The following is a 20,330-nucleotide window of genomic DNA, read 5'->3' on the forward strand; positions in this document are numbered from 1 at the left end:
TCATAGCAAGAATTGACACTATGCTTCGTAAAACAATCAACTGTAGTGATTTCAAGCCTCAACCTTGGTTTCAGCAGGGTGATATCAGTTACATACAAAGGGTAAGTATTCTATTGTTGTTTATAATTCTATGCGTAGACTTTTAGACTTTTTTCATTAGAATTTTTTTAAAAACATTTTAGTAATTCTGGTTTCCTATCAGAAAGAGAACTGGATTTTATGGAGCCTGTTATTAGAATCATTCATAAAATAACTTAGGTTAGCGTGAGTTGTGCTGGCCTGGGGAATCAGCGCTATCCTTTAGTCTTGACCCTCTTGATTGTTGGTGCCCATTTATTTTCTCACTTGGTCTTCCTTATCTTAGAGATATCAGTACATATTTGTAGAACTACTTTTGTATGTCTGAAAGAAGAAGAAGATATATAAGTTATATTCTCATGGACTTTACACTAATTAGATATAGTAGAACTCTGAAAAGGGAACAAGGAATTAAATACATGCTAGATCACTAATAAGGGTAATGAGTGCTGTTTAAATCATTGATAGCTAAGGTCATCCCTGAAGGGGAAAGGTAGCTCTGAATTGATCTTTTAATGTGAAGAGGCCCAGGGCCATCAGGAATAAAACTCAAAGTCTGGCAGAAAAGAGAGTCAAGGCCGGGCCATGGAATGAAGAGTGGTAAAGACCCTTTGAAGCAATTCATCCTGGGGGCCTCAAGTGATATATGTGGGGGGCCCTGAGAGGGGGCTTCAAATTCTCTGTAACTCCCACTTGTGCAGATGCTTCTAAGGGGAAAGATGGAAATAGTCAGTTAGAAAGACAAAAGGTAACATAGAAGGGTGACCAAAGATGCTTGGGGGAAATGCAACTTAAGTAATTATAATTATATATATATATCTATTATAGCCGCCTTATTATTTAGTCAGATCTGTAGATTATGTAGATTTAAATTGAGGTGGCAATGTGATGACTCCAAAGGTACTTTTTCAGCTTTTCCTTTTTTTTTTTTATTGGAAAAAAAATATCATCTTTGATGATGTGTTTCCTATTACAAATTTTAGATTTTAGATTTCTGAGCATTATAATTAATTAATAGAATATAGGAAAGTAACGGAATTGGAGAGAGTATCTAACTCAGCTTAAGCCTCTGATTTCCTCTGATCACAGAGAGCTACGTAATATTTGACATAGTCTTTCTAGAGCCTATGGAATTCATAAAAAAATTAACTTACAGCTGATCCTAGATATTTGATTGTCCTAAAGATTTCTTGAGGCCTTCAGTCATCTTTAGTCAGTTTAGAAATACATTTCCTATTCAGCAAAATTGTGATTCTATTTTCATTACTAAAGAAAACATAGAAAAGCAAAATGTTGCAAACATTTTTTTGAAACTGAACCCTTTGATTTAGACCTTGAAGACTGTGAATAAACCATTACTAGAACAAGGAGACCCAGAGGCACAGACTTAAAAACTAAATAACTTGGCTTTATATAATGTTTTTCCTTTTTTTGAAATGCTGATTTTATTTTGGCTAACTTGTAAGATAGGTAGAAAATTCCTCTGGTTAAACAGATGAAGAAGAAACTGAGGCAAGACAAGTCAAGTGATTTGTTTTGGTCAGAGAGGCTGATTAGCTGCATTGGAAGCCAGACCTGGTCTCCATAGAGCTCCAGGCAGTTTTGAATAGCCTGTGCTGTTTATTGAAAATATCTATAAAATATACAAATGTTGTACTCTTTCATCTTCTTCACTATTGTTTTTCAGTAGTGCATTGAATTACGCAGGAATTCTTTTTGGCATTTTAACACTCAAGAAATAAATTAAATCTCTTCCTCCAGAATTGCTCTTTATATAACAGTAAAGAATAAATTCATACTAAAGGAAATACTATAATTAAAGTAATGCCTAATTCCATGGTTGTTATTGCAGAGGACAGAATCATATATGCAATTGTACTTCAGGTTATTAGGATAATTGCTTTTAGATAAGTTAGTTTAGGAAAGTTTGGGCAGAGAAGGTTTATCTGAAAAAAAAAAGTATTCTTTTAGAATTAGTAATTCATTTTTTCTAACCTATTTTCACTTGAATTGGAAGTAGATTATAATAATGGGCCATCATTATATAAGTAAATAAAGGAAGCTATTTTTAAAAAAGAATTCTTTAAAAAAATGTATCATTCACTTCTACATAAAGAATCTTTACTGAAACAAAAAAGTTCAGTTAAGCAAAAGACACATTGACAAATACTGAGAGTATGTGCTTCATTCTACAAAGAAGGTACTGCTTTGGGTAATGTAATTTGTTAATATCTTGCTAGTTTTACTTGTTTTTTCATATTCTTTTCAGTTGAACTTCTTGAAAATTTTATTGGAAAACAAGAACACCTCTGTGGCTAACACATGCATGTTGTTGCTGCATTCTCGATATGTGTACCAAAACCTGAATTATTTTCTTAGGGGAAATTTTTAGTGAGGCCAGCATAGGGAATGGAAGTTTAGGGGAAGAAAAAAAAGCTTGGTGGGTCTTGACTCTTTAAAAATTTTTCTTTGTTGGTTCTATCTTTACAAAACCAAATCACTAACACTCCTTGAACCTTTCATAAAACTCAATTTTAACAAAAGTATAGATTAGAAAAAATAAAGCAAATCTTTGAACATGTCTGAAAATGAGTGCCTCATTCTGTGCATTCAGATTGCCATCTCACTACCCTGAGACAAACCTTCAGTTTTATGAGGTTCAGTAGTTGGTGTAGTTGGTTATTGTATTAATCCTAGTTCTGACACCTTTCCATGTTGGTTTCCTTTACATTATTGTAGTCATTATATAGATTGTTTTCCTGGTTTCATAGGTTTTTCCTCTTATCATTTTAATGTAGGTTTCTCAGAAAATTTTCATATTTTTCATGTTGTACATCACACTAACAGTCCATTATATTCATATACCTTGTTTGTTCATTCCTCTCATGATCAGCAGAAACTTTTTTTTCCTTCTAATTCTTTGCTACAAAAAAGTACTAGTATAAGGGTTTTTGTATTTATGGGATCTTTTTCCTCCTTAAGATTTATCTATTGTAGCTGGGATTGAGTACATTAACTACTTAGTGATTTTCCTAGGGTCTGCACCAATTTCATCAACAGCACATTGTTGTGTCTGTCTTTGCACTGCCCCTCCTATACTTACTGTTTTAATCTTTTGTCATCTTGTGAGGCCTCCTAAGTATTTGAATTTGTATTTCTTTCACTATTAGTGATTTAGAATTTTCTTATATTTTAATAGATTACTTTTCTTCTTAATGCTGGTTCCTGTATTTTGAACTTCTTCCTGTTGGAGAATGTGCCTTAGTTCTTGCTTTACAAGGAATCCCAGTTGTTCACTCAAAATGCTTGGGATTTAAGAAATAAAGTTATATTCATCTAGTCTGAGTAATGCTACCTTTTTTTTTTTTTTTTTTTTTTTTTTTTTATATTCCTTAGACCCTGTTACTACTGGATTATGCAAGTTATTTGGCCCTGTTTCCTCTGAGATATGACTTAAATATCATTTAACTTGAATAAGAAAGGAACTGATTTTTAGAAAGCAGAATGCCAAGGAAAAGGAAAAATCTTGGTGGAAGTCCTGCTAGGAAGTCTCTGAATACAGAGGATGTTGCATCCAATATTGTTCATCGTGAGGAGCTGACACCTCTTCCTACACCACCTCAGCCAAGTGTTGACAAAGAAAAACTCTTAAACAGCTTGTCAGAGATGTTTTCTGACCTGGATCCTGACGTTGTTTATTTGATGCTTTCAGAATGTGATTTCAAAGGTGAGACATGAACAATTTTTAATTATTTACATTCTTTCTTAGCTTACTTTAATTTATAGTGAGTATAGAAAAATAATTATCTTAAAGTTTCTAAGTGTCAGAATTATTTTTAATAAGGAAATTTGATTTATAAGGAAAAGCTTATAGAATTGTTCTCTCCACAACAGATATTTGAGAAGAAAGAAACCTAGTGAAGTTAATTTTTTTATGACTGATGAGCACATTTTTTGCAAAATGCGAGGTATAGTTTTTGCTTCCAACATGGTGACTAGGAAGAGAGAGTTAAGGAGAAAAGAGTTATTAGCATTCAGAATTCTGTAAGTGTTCATTTAACTTACTCAATTCAAGGAACCATTTACATGTAGACATATGTTGTTTCTTAATTTAAAAGTCACATTAACACAAAATTCCATAAATTAAGTAGTTATGTGAGGAGGATACTCTATTTGAAATGAATAGGCACTTCATATCACCTTTACCCAATATAAGGACATAAAGTTAAACATAATTCAACTTGACAAAACATAAACAGCAAGCATTTATTAAGTGCCTACTCTATGCAGAGCTCTGTGGTATGTGCTGTAAATCCAAAGCTCTAGAAGCTTATCTTTTATTCAGGGAGATTACATGAATGTCAGTAAACACATGTAAAATATATACAATACAAGTGTAAGGTAGATTTAAGGGGGCGAGGACACCAACATTTGAGGGTAGGGAATCAGGGAAGATTTCATGTAGGAGGAGGCCTTGGAACTGGGCTTTCAGGAAAGCAAAATTTTAAGAGGTAGAGAACATGTGGAAATGCAGTATAGGCTTGAGGGACAGATAGGGTGAAGATGGGGAGGTATGGAATATTGTGTAGAAACAACATGGCTGCTGGCCTTGGAGTCAGAAAAAGTTAGGTGGGGACCAAGATTCTAATAGGTAAAAAAACTGAACCAAGTAGCTGATAGTCCAGTCGTTTAACCGTGAGGCACAATCAGTCCCTTTGGGAGTAGGTGGTGGATGGACAGGTTCAGAAGGACTGGCTGGGAAGCAGTTTCTGGGTTCAGGGGAGAGGCAGTGGGGACCTGAAGGAGAGAGCTGGCAGTGGGCCCCGGGAGCTGCAGACTTGGAGATTGGGGTAAGTCTGCTGGAGTTTTGGACAGAAGTCAGGAATTATGGAAAGGGGATGGATTCACAGGAGAAAATGTTGGACCTGTTGAGTTTGAGATGGATCTCTAATTTATGAGTCCTCTGCTAAAAGATCTTAATTAAGCCATAGGTGCTGGTGACATCATCAAGTGAGAGGATGTAGAGAGACTAGAAGAGTACTCTCGGGTACCTGATGATCAGCAAAAGGAACTGTAGGTGGGAGGAGAGCCAAGAGAGGAGTGAGGGATTCTTCAGGCAGAGAAGGTGCCGTCAGTATCAAACTCTCTAGATGGGTCAGGAAGAGGTGAGGACTGGGAAAAGACATATATCTGGCAGTTCAGAGATGATTGGTTCAAGCCCTGTCATAAACATTTACTTGTCAAGTCAGGCAAGCTCTGTTAGCAGCAGTGTCCTTATCTATAAAATGAAAGGTTTGCTCTCAGTGGCCTCTAAATTTCCTCTCAGTTCTGTCATCCTGTGTACATTTTTTGCCTTGATTATAATGTTTTTATACCTCTTTTTACAAACAGTTGAAAATGCTATGGATTGTCTCTTAGAACTGTCCACTGGTGCCAAAGGAATGCCAGCCTCTAAAAGCTTAATATTGGAGTCAGTTGCAACACCACGTGCTTTTGTTAATCAGCATCTTGCTGAAGGAAACGAAATGAATGAAAAATGTCCTCTTGTAGAAGTTGAAGACAGTTCTCAAACAGCTGATGCTTTCTCTGATATGCGACTTACCGAAGACTTGGATTCCTTAATACAGAATGCATTTGAGAAATTGAATTCTTCTAATGACCAAGTGTCTACACAGTCATTTTTGCCTTTGGAAAACAATTTTGGTGGTACTAGTGACAGTGGGAGGAGTATTTCTCTGCAAAAACCAGAAATGGACACTGAAACATTTGAAAATTCTTCTATGCTAAATTCAGAACATGTAACTTTGCATTCAGATTTGAGCAAGCCCAGAAATTGTAAAAAGTTTGCTGTATGGCCTTTAACAAATAGCGGTCCTGTGGATACCCAGCCAGATAGCTTTTTCACTCAACCAAATGACTCTCTAGTGGTATATGTTAATCCCAGGCAGACCCAGAAAGCGCTTTCAGATGCTCAAAATTTTAGATGCCAGTCTTCTCAAGCCTGTGTACATTTGGGTATGAATGAATTAAGGACTGCTGTTAATCCTCTTATACAGATTTCAGACCAGGCAGAAGATGGGGTAGGCACATGTGGTGATCAGAATGGTGTTTCTGGCCCTGATTTGTTTACACAAGCCAAAGAATTTGGTTTCAAGTCACAAAATCATGCAGAACGACCCCCACCGGGAAGAGATTTCAGCTTTTGCCCAGGAATGCCCTCATTGCCACCCCCACCAGTGCTACCACAGAGTTCCTGGAATCCAATGGCTTCTGCCTTTGAGCCTTTCCAGGGCATCCGCAGCTTCATCACTCCAGTCGCAGCTAGTCCTCAGCCCGTGATATCTATGTATGACTACTGTGAACCTGGGAGAGTCTGTGCTTCTCTGCCACCCCCAGTCCTTTTTGGTCCCTGGGACAGAAATGCTTCCCTGCCAATGCCAGTAGCATGGAGAAATCAAGATGGAAATGCTTACCAAGGGCAGGAGTCTTCTGCTTCTCATAACGTTCGAAGAAAAAACCCTTACGTAGGCCAGACGCTTGTCCTACTCAGAGGGCTTCCAGGATCTGGGAAATCCTTTTTGGCAAGGTACCATGTTTCTGTTAAGTGCCTGGGACAAATAGCATATGATAGCTTGAATTTAATACTATCTTCGTAATGGCTTCTCTATATTAGCTGAGGTTGGCCAAAATCTTAATTAAACTATTAAATATAGACTTTTTTTCTCCTATCACTATGTTTATACCTAATAATGCTTTTTCCTCTAAATGCTTTTACCCGACTTTCTCAAATTTCTTTTGAAAGTCAAAGGAAAATGAGGTCTAGAAGATGATTCCAAGATATTGAGCCTTAGGGGTTCATTAGCAAGAGTAGGTAATAAGTAGGCGGCATTATGAATTCCATTTTAGACAAATAAATCCTTGCCCTAGCTCTCTTCGAAGCTGTATGGATGTGAATAGGAAAAGACACACAGTCAAGGAGCTCCCACTGATAATTTAATGAATGTCATGTCACCAGGCACCCCACCTAGCTGACAAGTTTTCTCTGGTCTTGTTCAGAGACCTCTATTGATGGGACATCCAGTGATGAGGAAAGCAGACCATTTCAGTTCAGGATATATGCTAGGAATTTTTATTTAACATTTTCTTTTGAGTAACTTCTGTCTATTGTTTCTAGTTCTGCCTGCTAGAGTCTAATCCTCATTTCCCATGCTAATCCTGAAGATTCTGGAAGAAATTAGTTATTTTAGTTCTTAAGTGTTCTCCAATTCCTCCCACTGATTGTTATATTCTGGAGGTATTTTGCTATCCTGCTTGTTTTCTGTTAGTTGTTCTTCAGCTTATAAATATTGTTCCTAAAATCTGGTGTCCAGGAATTGAACATTGTGGTCTTGGTTAGGGCAAAACTTTGGGGGATCATTCCCCTCTTTGGTTCTGGATATTTTGTAATGTAACATGAGATTGAATGAGCTTTTATAGCTGCCTTACCTCACTGATACATTTCAAAATAGAATACTTCTAACCCCTCCCTCACATGTTCCCACTTGTTAATTGATTTTTTTGAATTCAGATGTAAGGCTTTTCTTTTATCCCTATAACATTTTATTTTTATCAGATCATATCCAGTGCCTTGTGGATGCTAAGGGATATTCAGTTCATCCCTTCTAGCTTTCTTTCATATATCCATGTGATAAACATGCTGTCTATACCTTTATTAAAGTTGTTGATTAAAATGTTTTAGTGTAATATCACTAAACTTACACTAAAACAAAGGATTTAGTGAATCACTAAATTTAGTAACACTTAGTATGACTTTTTTAGTGACACTTTTAGTGTTATTAAAACAAAGATTCTTAAGTTAATTCACACAGAGTTTTAGGTTGCAGTCCCATATGGAGTCTCATAACTGAATGTGGGCATCTTGAAATTACAATTTATTATCAGTAAATGTTTGATTTATATACCTGGGATCATTCAAAAATTTCTTGGGTGAAAAGGGGTCATGAGAAGGAAAAAGGTTAAGAAGCCCTGCTTTAAGAGACTCTTTCCAAGTCAAACTCTCAGTGACTACTCATTGGGTCTGACCATTTAGCCATCCTGAATCTGCCTAATTTATTATTGTCTAGCGTATATCTTTGTTTTGTTCACAAGGATAACTAGAGAATCTCTTTTCAAATATTTTGCAAAAATCTAGGTAAACTACAGCACTAATTTTTATTATTGTCTTTTGTTTTTATATCAGGCATTTTATATGTTTACTCTCCATTCCTACTGTTGTCAGTGATCTCCAGGCTTGTTTTGCTCTCATTCTCCACAGTTGTGTATTGTAGAGTTCATTGACTGTAGATTTGCAATTCTTTGAGTATAGAAGGATATGGTTCATCTAGACTTGATGCCTCTTATAGTCTCCTTATTGATAATGGTTTAAGTGCCCTTTTAGTTGTATTTGTTTTGTCCTTTTGTCCTTGACAGAAAAGCCAGAAAAAGAACTGAGCAACTCTATTTGTTTTTCAATTAATTATCTTCCCATATATCCATGCAGTAGTTCCAATTTTCTGTCTTTTTTTTTTTCAATATTGTTTTTTCCCCCCCAAACATTTCCATAAAAGTCATTGTGAAAGAAAACATACATCTCCCACCCTAATGAAAATAAAAACCCTCAAGAAAAATAATTAAAAATAAGAGAGAGAGAGAGAGAATGAGAATGTTTCTGGTCTATATTCAGACATTTCCTTCTCTGTGTATGGGTAGGATTTTTCATCATAAATGAGTAGTCATGGATGATTGTATTGCTGAGAATAACAAAGCCATTCACAGCTGGTCATCCCAGAACATTGCCGTTACTGTGTTTATTATACTATTTCACTTTGAGTTCATGGAGGATTTTCCAGGTATTTTTTTTCCCCCTGAGCATCCTGCTCATTATTTCCTATAGAACATTAGAATTAAGAACATATTTATAGAACAATACAATTCTATCATAAACACATATCACACTTTATTGAGCTATTCTCCAATTGATGGCATCCCCTTCCAATTCCAATTTTTTTTATTCTGAGAAAAGACCTGATATGAATATTTTTTTGGTACATATAGGTCATTTTCCTTTTTTTAAAAATCTCTTCATATTCACACCTAGTAATGATATTGTTAGTCAAAAAAAGTCAAAGGATATGTATGAATTTATAGCCCATTGGGCAGGTTTTTGTTTTTAAAGCCCATTTTATTTTTTTCAACAGCCTCAGCTTACTTTGAGCTTCAACTCTCTTTAACACTGTTTTCCTAGAACTGTGATGTTTTCTGATATTTCTTGTTACTTGATTGGCTGCTTAGTTCAATGTGCCTATATTATTTATTTATTTTTTCAGACAACTGTGGTTTTGTTCAGACAATTTTGGATTATTTTCTTTAATGTTTTTTCTTCTTGGAGTCCTTTGAAATCTGTTATCTCAAAATCTAGGATGCATCGACAGTAGTGCTGGAGAATGAGCACATGTATGTAAACCTGCATGTGTGTGTATATAAGTAGGTATTTATCTATTTTGAGTTCAACTCAACTGAAAACAAAACTATTTTTCTCTTTATTATTTCTTACAACACAGTATTATTTCATCACAATCATTTACTACAACTCGTTTAGCCATTCCCCAATTAATGGATATCTCAATTTCCAGTTCTTTGTTGCTACAAAATGAATTGCTATAAATATTTTTGTACAAAGAGGTGCTTTTCTTTTTCTTTCTTTGATTTCTTTGAATTACGGACCTTGTAGTGATATTGCTTGAGAGAGGTTGCAGAGTTTTCTAGCCCCCCAAATTATTTAAAAAGCAATTATGATGGGGCAGCTAGGTGGCGCAGTGGATAGAGCACCAGCCCTAAAGTAAGGAGGACTTCAAATCTGGTCTCAAGACACTTCCTAGCTGTGTGACCCTGGGCAAGTTACTTAACCTCAGTTGCCTCAGCAAAAAAAAAAGGCAATTAGGATACCATGCAAGTTTGTCAGGCTTTAACTCTTGTCTGTCTCAAAATGAGCAAATGCTGCTCATTTACTTCAAGTTTCCACTCCATTTATCAGTTCTATATTAATGAAAACCAGAACCAAATTAGGATTCACCTTTGTTGGTTTATTCACCTTTTGAAAGATGGAACAAATGCTCATTATGGCAAGTCGGTTTTTGGTCAAGCCAAGACTCTAGCAGATTATCAAATAAAGGGCCCTTACTATGTCCCGCCCCTTTTCTGTCTGTTTCTCACATTTTTTCATTTTCCCCTCACCTCTTCTCTAATGAGTTGGCCAATAATTTTTTTTTTTTTTTTAATATAAATTGTTACTGTTTACTTTTTATGAGGAGGCAGGCTAGCCTTGTGGCTAGGGAACTGTCCTTGTCTGGAGGAATTTGGTTTAAGTTCTACTTCTGCTGCTTACTGACTGAGTGATCCTGAGAAATGTATTTAATTATGCAGTGTCCCAGAAAACTTTACATTAAGGCTAAGCATACTTTTTTTTTAAGAGTCTAGGTAGTAAATATTTTAGGCCTTGTGAGCCAATAGTCAAAATTGAGACTATTATATAAATATAAATTTTCTATAATTTTATTGGTGAAATTATATAACCTAGTATAACAACAATAATAAGTAATTTTTTCTTTTTTTTGCAGTATAAATCTGTACTGAGAAGAAAGGAATTCTTTCTGGGAAGGATAACATTTTACTTAATTAAAGTTCGAAGTTAGTGTTCCCTATCAAAATTAATTAGAAGTGTTCATCTATTAGTGCTGAAGATAGGAGTATATTATGAATAATAAGATACTTCCTTTTAGAAAATATTTTTTTTCATGCAGATAGGTACTGCCAAACATGCATATTATTAGCATTAATTTAATTGAAAGGCTTTTTTTTCTTTTTTTTTTTTGAGTTTCAATTTTTTTTCTCCTTCCTTCCATTCCTCTCTTCCCAAGATGGCAAATAGTCTGATATAGGTTATACTTGTGCAATCATGTAAACATATTTCCATATTAGTCATGTTGTGAAAGAAGAAACACAGAACCAAAGGGAAAAGCCATGAAAAACAAACAAAAAAAAGTGAAAATAGTATGCTTCATTCTACATTCAAACTCTATAGTTCTTTTTCTGGATGTGATTTTCCATCCCAAGTCTATTGGAATGTCTTGGAACGCTATATTACTAAGAGAAGCTAAGTCAGTCATAGATGATTATCACAGTCTTCTTGTTTGCATGTACAATGTTCTCTTGGTTCTTTTTGTTTCACTTAGCATTGGTTCATGTAAGAGTTTCCAGGCTTTTCTGAAATCAGCCTGCTCATTTCTAACACAACAATAATATTCCATCACATATACCATAATTTATTCAGCCATTCTCCAATAGGCATCTGCTCAATTTTCAATTCCTTGCTTTTTAGCTCTTTGGACTTAGTTCCAAATTGCTCTTCAGAATGGTTGGATTAGTTCACAATTCACCAACAATATATTAGTGTCTCAGTTTTTCCACATCCCCGCCAATATTTATCATTATCTTTTCTTATCATCTTAGCCAATCTGAGAGATGTGAGATGGTACCTCAGAATTAGTTTAATTTGTATTTGTATTTTTCAATTGGGGAATGATTTGTATCACAAATTTGATGATTTATGATTTTAAAATATATAGGGGGCAGCTAGGTGGCACAGTGGATAGAGTACCAGCCTTGAAGTCAGGAGTCTCTGATAGTTGTTGTTGGTAGCTGCAATATCATTGAGTAAAACCACTTTTCGTATTTTATTATGATATATACAACTAGTAATTTAAACAAGTGATATGACATTCAATGCAATTGGTTATAACTAACTACATTACCGATTGCAGTGCACTGGGCTGGAGTGAAACAATCAAGAGTCCCACAGAAAATCATTTCAGTTCAAGGAGTTATCTAGAGTTCTAGAGTTTGGAGAGCCGAGAACTTAGAATACAGTTATACTGTCATTAGGAGGCAAGGAGAAGAGCAGTCATTAAAGGTAACAGAAGGTAAAGAGGGAGGCAGGAGAAGACTTACTATAGAACAGTGTCATAACAAACTTGCAAAGATTTGAAGGGGAAAGAATCATGCTCAGTGGTCCTAAATGTGTCACAACAAAGCAGGAGAGAAATCAGGACTTTAGATTTGGCTGAAAATGCTCCATGGTTATCCTGGGAATGAGTTGGAAGCCTATCACTGAATCGACAGTTTTTGGTCACTACACTGAAACAGAAGGTGTATCATAAATCTCCTTTTACAGAAGTTTGGCAGGACAGTAAAAGAGAGTAAATTGTCCTGCATGATTTTATAAAGATCAGGGAGACATATACATTTTTGAAGGTCAGCCTTAGGGAAGAGGACATTAAGAGAGATAGTGGGATGGGGGAAGGGCAAGAGAAAGTAGGGGGGAAAGAGAGAGGAAGATGGAAAGGGAGAGGGAGGGATGGAGAGACAGAGACAGAGAAAGGAGGGTTAAGAGGGAAGAAATGGGAAGAAAGGGGGATTAGGGAAGAGTAAAAGCCGGTCCTTGTAACTGACTTTTAAGATCACCCACACACAGAGTTAAGTCTGTATGATGACACAGTGATAGTGGTCTTAATGGTTTTTTTCTCTAGATATCATTTTTTAAAAGGTTATTTATGAATTTAAAACATTTGTGGTATTAGGTATATATTATGTATATTATAACATACAGGGTAGCTAGAGGACGTCATTGTGCCCAGAACGTGGGGCCTGCTATCAGAAAGATTCCTCTCCCTAAGTTCAAATGTGGCCCGAGACACTCAGATGTATGACCCTAGCCAAGTCACAACTCTGTCTGCCCCAGTTCCTCATCTGCAAAATGAGCTGGAGAAGAAAATGGCAAAATTCTCTGGTATCTTTGCCAAGAATACCCCAAATAGGGTCATGAAGAGTCAGACTCAACTATAACAGCAATAGAAACATACACTATATTCATATTGCTACAAAATCCATGTGTCCTGTGATTTGGCTCTTAGGACCAACAGATGGTAATAAGGCAGCCCATGAGAGGACAGTTAGGAAAAATAGTTAAAATGTGATGACGTTAAAAAGAGCTGTGATGAATAAAATGCATTTGAATTTAACAAAAAGCAAAAACTTTTCAGCCAATGTATATGTACATAGCAACTTTATATATAGTTTTTAAAAAAATTATGTGCAATTTTTTATTTTTAAAAGAAATTTCATTTTAGGATTTTTGGCTTAGTTTGGAATGAAACTATTAAGATCAATGTGGTTCATACAGGTATAGGTTCATACAGCAGTGTAGCAAAACTCTTCAGTTAAATTTGTGGTAAAGCATATTTTCAGTAGGTAAATCATGCTTTCCTTTTAATTTTAATTTTAAAATTAGAAAGGTTTTGCAGAGAAAAAAGATAGCTCCTATATAAGAGTAAAATCATACTTCCTCTTAAACTTAAGAAAGCTCTTAGGATTCTCTATGGATTTAACTCTTTGATTTCACACTATTCAGTATGCAGGCATTTAATTGTCAGGAAAGATTAGCTCCTTCCTTACTTTTCTGAGAAGCAGTTTTTTGAACAAAGGAAATTTAGAGTTTAAGTCCCTTTCAGAAGAGTAAATTTCCTTTGAATGTCATATGCTCTTTGAGTGGTTCTCCAACTTTCACATTCCTTCCCTTTGACCTTTCCTAAATGAGATTTTTCTGTAATGTATGACACTTCATTATCTCTGCCTTGAAGTACTCTTGGTTCCTTGGGCTTCTATTTGCCTTTCTCACTTTTCAGCCTGGGCAAGTCATTTGGTTCATTTTTATTTCATGTTTCCCTACATTTTGATATTCCAGCCACTTTTTCTCTCTTTATATTACTTTGGTGATTTTATGGATTCAATTACTATTTCTGAGGAGATACTTCTATATATTTAAAGCTGGTTTTTGTCCAAAGCTTTTGGCTTACCATTTCCAACTGTCCTTCCAGAGGCTTGTACCTAAAACTCATCATGTTTGAAACAATTCCTCCATGCCACCTCCTTCCTCCAATAAAACTTGTCCCTTTTCCAAATTTTCTATTTCCTTCTTCCAAAAAATATTTTTAATAGTATTTTATTTTTCCAAATACATATAGAGCATTCATTTTTGTAAGACTTTTTGTTCCAATTTTTTTCTCCTTCTCCTTTCCTTATCGCCCTTTTCCCAAAGACAGCAAGCAATCTGATAGGTGCAGTTAGTTCTTTTATACATATTTCCATATTTGTAATGTTATACAAGAAAATTAGGTTAAAAGGAAAAATACCATGAGAAAGGAAAAAAAAACCCAAAAAAGTGAAAATATTGTGCTTTGTTCCCCATTGAGTCTCCATAGTTCTCTCTCTAGATGCAGATGGCATTTTCCATCCCAAGTCTATTGGAATTGCCTTGAATCACTGAATTGTTGAAAAAGAGCCAAGTTCATAATTGCATAATCTTCTTGTTGCCATGTACAATGCTCTCTTGGTTCTGCTCATTTCACGGAGCATCAGTTCATGTAAGTTTCTCCAGGCTTTTCTGAAATTATCCTGCTGATCATTTCTTATATAAGAAGAAAAATACTCCATTACATTTATATATCATAACTTATTCCAGTTGATGGACATCCACTCAGTTCCCAATTTCTTGCCACTACAAAAAGAGCTGCTACAAACAAAAAAAAAAAGTTGTTATTCTTTAACATTAAGAAATTTTTGAGTTTCAAATTCTCTTCCTCCAACCCCTCATCTACCTCTTGAAAAGGCAACCATTGTATACATTATTTATGTGACATCATGCAAAACATTTACGTGTTAGCCATATTGTGAAAAAAAGCAAGAAAAATAAAGTGAGAATTTGCACTCAATTCATCAGTTCTTTCACTGGAGGTGGATTCTTTCATCATACATACTTTGGATCTTGGATCATTGTATTGATTGGAGTAGCTAAGTCTGTCACAATTGAATATTGTGACAGTATTGCTGTTACTGTGTACAATGATTTCCTGATTTTGCTCATTTGACTTTGCATCAGTTCATGTAGATCTATCTTCCCAGGTTTTTCTGAAGCCATTCTGCTTGTTTATTATAGTATAGTGGTATTCCATCATAATCTTACACACAACTTGTTCAATCAACATAAGCAGCTCCTCAATTTACAATTCTTTGCCACCAGAAGAAGCTGGTTCTTTTCCTCATTCTTTGATCTTCCTTTTTTCTTTATATCCAGTTATTTAGGCTTGGTTCTTCCCTCTCACTTTGCCCATCTGTTGTAAATTTTAAAGACTTGTCACTTCTATCTCCAAAACAATCTGATACAGAGGAAAGAGCAGCGGCTTGAACTAAATATCCTTATTGCATGAGCTCTGTGTACTTTCCTGAAAAATTTAAATATTATTTTAATTAAAACAGAATACCGAGCTCTTCCATAGCAGATTTTTACTACTTCAAAAGTTTGCTGTGTGCATTTGACATTATGTATACAGTTTGTTAGACTATCAGCTGCCGAATTTAACCTTCATTGGTTCTTAATATACAAAGTATTGAAAACAATTTTAGTTCTAATCTGCTAATTATTAAAACTATACTAAATAAGCATCTTTAGAAAAAACTATTTAAAATACTGTGTTAAGATATTAACATCATTACATCATCACATAATTTGTTTAATTAATACTTTTGGAACAGTTGTGGGATTTATGAAATGATACCAGGTCCTTCTCCAGTTTTGATCACTTTAGTTACCTTTGTTACCTTGATTTCTGCTTAGTAGAAAATCTCTCCTAAACTCTCTTTGTCTTCTACTTCAGTTGATTCCACCGATCCAGTATGTCTCATAGGTACAGGAGTAGAAATATCCATGGCTGATATGTCCCATGTCCTTGACAAATTACTAAGGTTTCCTTGATAATTCTAAAATTTTAAATCTACAGATTTTTATCCTGAAAGTTTTAAAATAGATTTTTGAGGGATAAATTATACAAAGAAGCATAGATTAGTTTTCCCCCAGGGTTCATAAACCTCCTTTATTCTTTAAAGACTGTTGCACTGTCCTTATCAAATAATATTCTCTGCATGTTATATCTTGGTTATGGACTTTCAGAAGGAAGATTTGAAATTGGGAAACTAATTTAAAAAAATAATACCACTGATTAAATTTAATTTTAATTACAGGAAATTGCTAGAGGAGAATCCTAATGGAATTATACTTAGTTCAGATGATTTTTTTTACAAAAATGGACAATATCAATTTGATGGAAATTTATTGGGTGAAGCACACGAATGGAATCAGAAACGAGGTAAGATGCAAGGATATTAGATGCATGGTCATATTAAAATTAATTTAAAGGAAAGAGCTATTGTCATTTATACATTGAAGCATCTGGTACGGGTAAAGGAAATGTTTGCCTATATTTTTATTATGTTGCATAAAGCAAGATGTATGTAGACAAACATAGCTTTAGTTGCTTTGTTGCTAGAACTCCCAGAAAATATATTTCTGGTATAATCAGACCGGCCAGTCATGTCAGTATCCCCTAGTTAGTGGATCAGAGTCTTTAACAGAATTATCAGCCAACCTAATCTTTTAAAAGAATCTTTTTAACATTAGCTAAAGATAAGGTAACTTTTGTTAGAATAGGTTTATTTCTTTTTTTTTTTTTTTTAATAATAGCGTTTTAATTTTTCAAAATACATGCAAAGTTAGTTTTTAACATTCACCCTTGCAAAATCTTGTGTTCCATATTTTTCTCTCTTCTTTCCACCTGCCTCCCCTAGATAGTAAGTAATCCAATATATATTAAACATGTGCAATTCTTCTATACATTTTTCCACATTTATCATGTTGCATAAGAAAAATCTGATCAAAAAGAAAAAATAAGAAAGGGAAAAAAGCAAACAAACAATAACAAAAAAGATGAAAATACTGTTTTGTAAACCACCTTCAGTTCCCACAGTGATCTCTCTGGGTACAGATGGCTCTCTCCATCACAAGTCTATTGGAACTGACCTGAATCATCTTGCTGTTGAAAAGAGCCATGTCCATCAGAATTGATCGTCACATAATCTTGTTGCTGTATACAATGATTCTACTCACTTCACTCAGCATCAGTTCATATAAGTCTCTCCAGGCCTTTCTGAAATCAGCCTGCTGGTCATTTCTTATAGAAATATATATATATATAGAAATATAATAATATTCATATAGCGTAATTTATTCAGCCATTCCCCAACTGATAGGCATCCACTCAACTTCCAGTTTTTAGCCATTATAAAAAGAGCTGCAACAAACATTTTTGCAGATGTGGGTCTTTTTTCTGTAATAGGTTCATTTTTTTGAGCACAAATTTCCTAGCTATATTAAGTCATTGAAGGATTAATTTTTAAGATATTTTTCTGTACTATATGGGAAAATTGTTATTTCTTTGGAGATGTTGTAAACAAGTTTAGAAATCTATTTTGGCCTTGAGGCAAGTCCCTGTAGAGGAAGTGTTTTCGTTTGCTTTCTTGACTGTCTCTTGAAAAAAGTAAAACTAGAATGTGAAAGCACCTATGTAAAATAAAAAAAAAAATCAAATGAAAGGAAAACTTTTAAAACTCCAAATTCTTTAATCTTAAACTGTATCTGGGTTTTTAAAAGGATCAATGTCCTGTGATCCTCTAAACTTAGATTGATATGTATAAAAAAGCTATATATATGACATTTGTGATATATGTAGATCTTATTTGGTTTTAAGTAAAAAATTCTTAAAGCATTTATTTTCTTTTGATTGGTATTTTGGCATTTTATGCAATTTTTACATTAAAGATAAGTTAGATTATGTAACACTTAAAATGTTTTTGTAGTTTTGTTTTCATTTAAAATTTTCTTTACACTCAAATTTATTGTTAATCTTGAGTGGATCAGTATAGCATTAGATATTTCCAGTATTTCAATTTTACTTAAAAAAATTCATGATACTGAATGTCTGCTTGCTAAAAGATTATTCTGTTTTTCATAACAATGTATCTTTCAGCTAAAGAAGCATTAGAGAAGAAGGTTTCTCCTATAATAATAGATAATACAAATCTACAGGCATGGGAGATGAAGCCGTATATAATTATGGTTAGTATCATAATTTATTAAAGGTCTATGATAGCAGGATTGATGATTACTGCTTTTGCATATTCTCCCTCCTTCCTTTACCCAAACTCTTTTGATGAATGGATAGGTCGTGTGCTTGGCTTCTGAATACCTGAGTTACAGTTAGTTTGTGACATTTGGCAAGTCATCTTAACAGTTCTGAGCTTCAGTTTTTTTTTTTTTTTTTTTTTTTGTTAAAAGGAGAGAATAAAACTTTTGCCACCACTCTCATGGGGTGGTTGTGAGAATCAAATGAGAGAAGTATATGCTACTGCTTTGTAATCATAAAATAGTATAAGGTATTTTTTGTTTAAGGCCTTTCCCACTATTCTAAAATTTCCCTTGTGTGCCTTATTTTTACTAATTTGAATATTTTTTTCAACTTTCTCACGTCTGAGAAAATAATTTTTCTTAGAAAAGTCCTTTGAATACAGTTGGGTCTTGATTTATAAGTAAAGACAGTGTTAAACTGTGGTAGTTGATGCTTAGAACTTGACTCTCTGGGCAAGATCTTTTTGGAGGAGTCTTCACCCTGGGAAGGAATATAATTTCTTTCTTTTCCTTCCTTTGATACCCTGCAGATATTCACTGGTTTCAGAGTGCTCTCACTTTCAGAGAGAAATACCTTGAGAAATGATTTCTTCCCTGTTGGCTCAACTGAACTATGTCATTGTATAAATGGATGATTCTTTTAATTTCTTTTTAATTTGATTTTTCTCCAGATATATTTTTTGTCCCTCTTTTTATTAAATTTCCTTTGCAGATTTTTGTAGTGTTCCCTTTCCATCCTCTGTACAGTTATCACTTGCATATAATGACTTTCCTCATTATGGTTTCAATATATCAGGAGTTGGCCTAAGTAGTAAATTAAAAGGGAATTTTGGGGACATTTTATGCTTAGGCCAGCAGATGGCACAGAAAAAGTTTAGAAACTCAGAAATGCATAAAATCGATGTATAGTATTGTATAGTATCAACATATTTTATCTTTTAATACCAGAATAATTCAGCCTTCTCTGTTATTTTTGCCCAGATTTTCTAGATCATGGTGGTTGATCTAACCTCTAATTCCAGCGATATGGAAGGGATAACAATTAAAACTACATTGGTTCCCTGGTCTATCCCTTCTCTACTTATCTGTCCACCATAGGGTTGTCACTTGAGACGCTTGATTTTTGGAATGACCATTGTTGCAGGGACTTTGTTTATTTCTATCCCATGTTTGGCCCCAAGGTTTTTGAATATATGGGGGTTTGGAATTAAATGGAAAGAGTCCACTAACTTGTAGAGAATTGAGATGAACAGAGTACATTTTTCTGTGCTTTGGGCAGTTGGGAAAAGCCTTCTTGTACAGCAAAGTTTCTTGTAAAATTGCGGTTTGTTTTTGTTTTTTCTGGACTAGTCCATTTTTAGAATTTATCACCTAAGAATATCATTTCTGAAGCATGTTTGAAACATTACTGCTTAGTTTTATATCTATATCATGTCATAGAATTTTAGATTTGAAAATTACGATAGAGATAACACTGTTAACATTGAATTGTAAACTTTTAGAAATAAACATTTATATTTGCTTTTATTTAGTCACAAAAGCATAAATATAAAGTTCACTTCCGGGAACCGGACACATGGTGGAAATTTAAACCAAAGGAACTTGCAAGGTAAAAACTCTTTTTGTTTCTCTCATGGTATTAACAATAAGTCCCTTTTGATACAAATGAGTGAATCCAACCTAACTAGACTCCTATTGCTTTTCTTAAAAACGGTAAATTATGTTTTTGTGTTCAATATCCTTCTAGTTTTGAATAAGTTCGCTATATTGTTGTCTTTTAATTTAGTAGGCAGAATAAAGAATAGCCAGTATTACATACAAGCAATGTTTTGTTACATTGAGAATAGCAAAAATATACTCTTTAGCTATTTATCTTTTTTGTTTGCTCTCTTTTCTTTGTTTTTTTCTGCAAAAATTGAGTATACCTTTTAGTTATTTATCTTTGTTTGCTTTTCTTTCTTTTTTCTTTGTTTCTTTTTCTTTCTCTTTTAATTTTTATTTTCTCCAGTTACATGTTAAAAACACCTTTTTTTGGTTATACATGTATATTCATTTTTTAGTAGAGGTAACAATTGACTGATCA

General features: G+C 34.3%; 1 protein-coding gene across 12 annotated transcripts in view; it reads left to right on the plus strand.

Annotated features, from left to right (window-relative positions):
• Positions 1-20,330, plus strand: part of N4BP2 (NEDD4 binding protein 2) — a 78,694-nt gene that overhangs the window by 18,443 nt on the left and 39,921 nt on the right. For 11 of the 12 annotated variants that reach the window (XM_074275293.1, XM_074275294.1, XM_074275288.1 and 8 more), the window contains 6 exons: positions 7-101; positions 3,475-3,805; positions 5,470-6,664; positions 16,249-16,373; positions 18,090-18,178; positions 19,780-19,856. In XM_074275293.1, coding sequence (XP_074131394.1) covers positions 3,583-3,805; positions 5,470-6,664; positions 16,249-16,373; positions 18,090-18,178; positions 19,780-19,856 — 1,709 coding nt within the window. In that variant the 5' untranslated portion in view covers positions 7-101; positions 3,475-3,582. The remainder of the gene's footprint in view (positions 1-6; positions 102-3,474; positions 3,806-5,469; positions 6,665-16,248; positions 16,374-18,089; positions 18,179-19,779; positions 19,857-20,330) is intronic. The other variant, XM_074275289.1, reaches the window with a different exon arrangement.

This window comes from Sminthopsis crassicaudata, chromosome 6, assembly GCF_048593235.1.
Source record: "Sminthopsis crassicaudata isolate SCR6 chromosome 6, ASM4859323v1, whole genome shotgun sequence".
In the NCBI taxonomy this organism is placed as follows: Eukaryota; Metazoa; Chordata; class Mammalia; order Dasyuromorphia; family Dasyuridae; genus Sminthopsis; species Sminthopsis crassicaudata.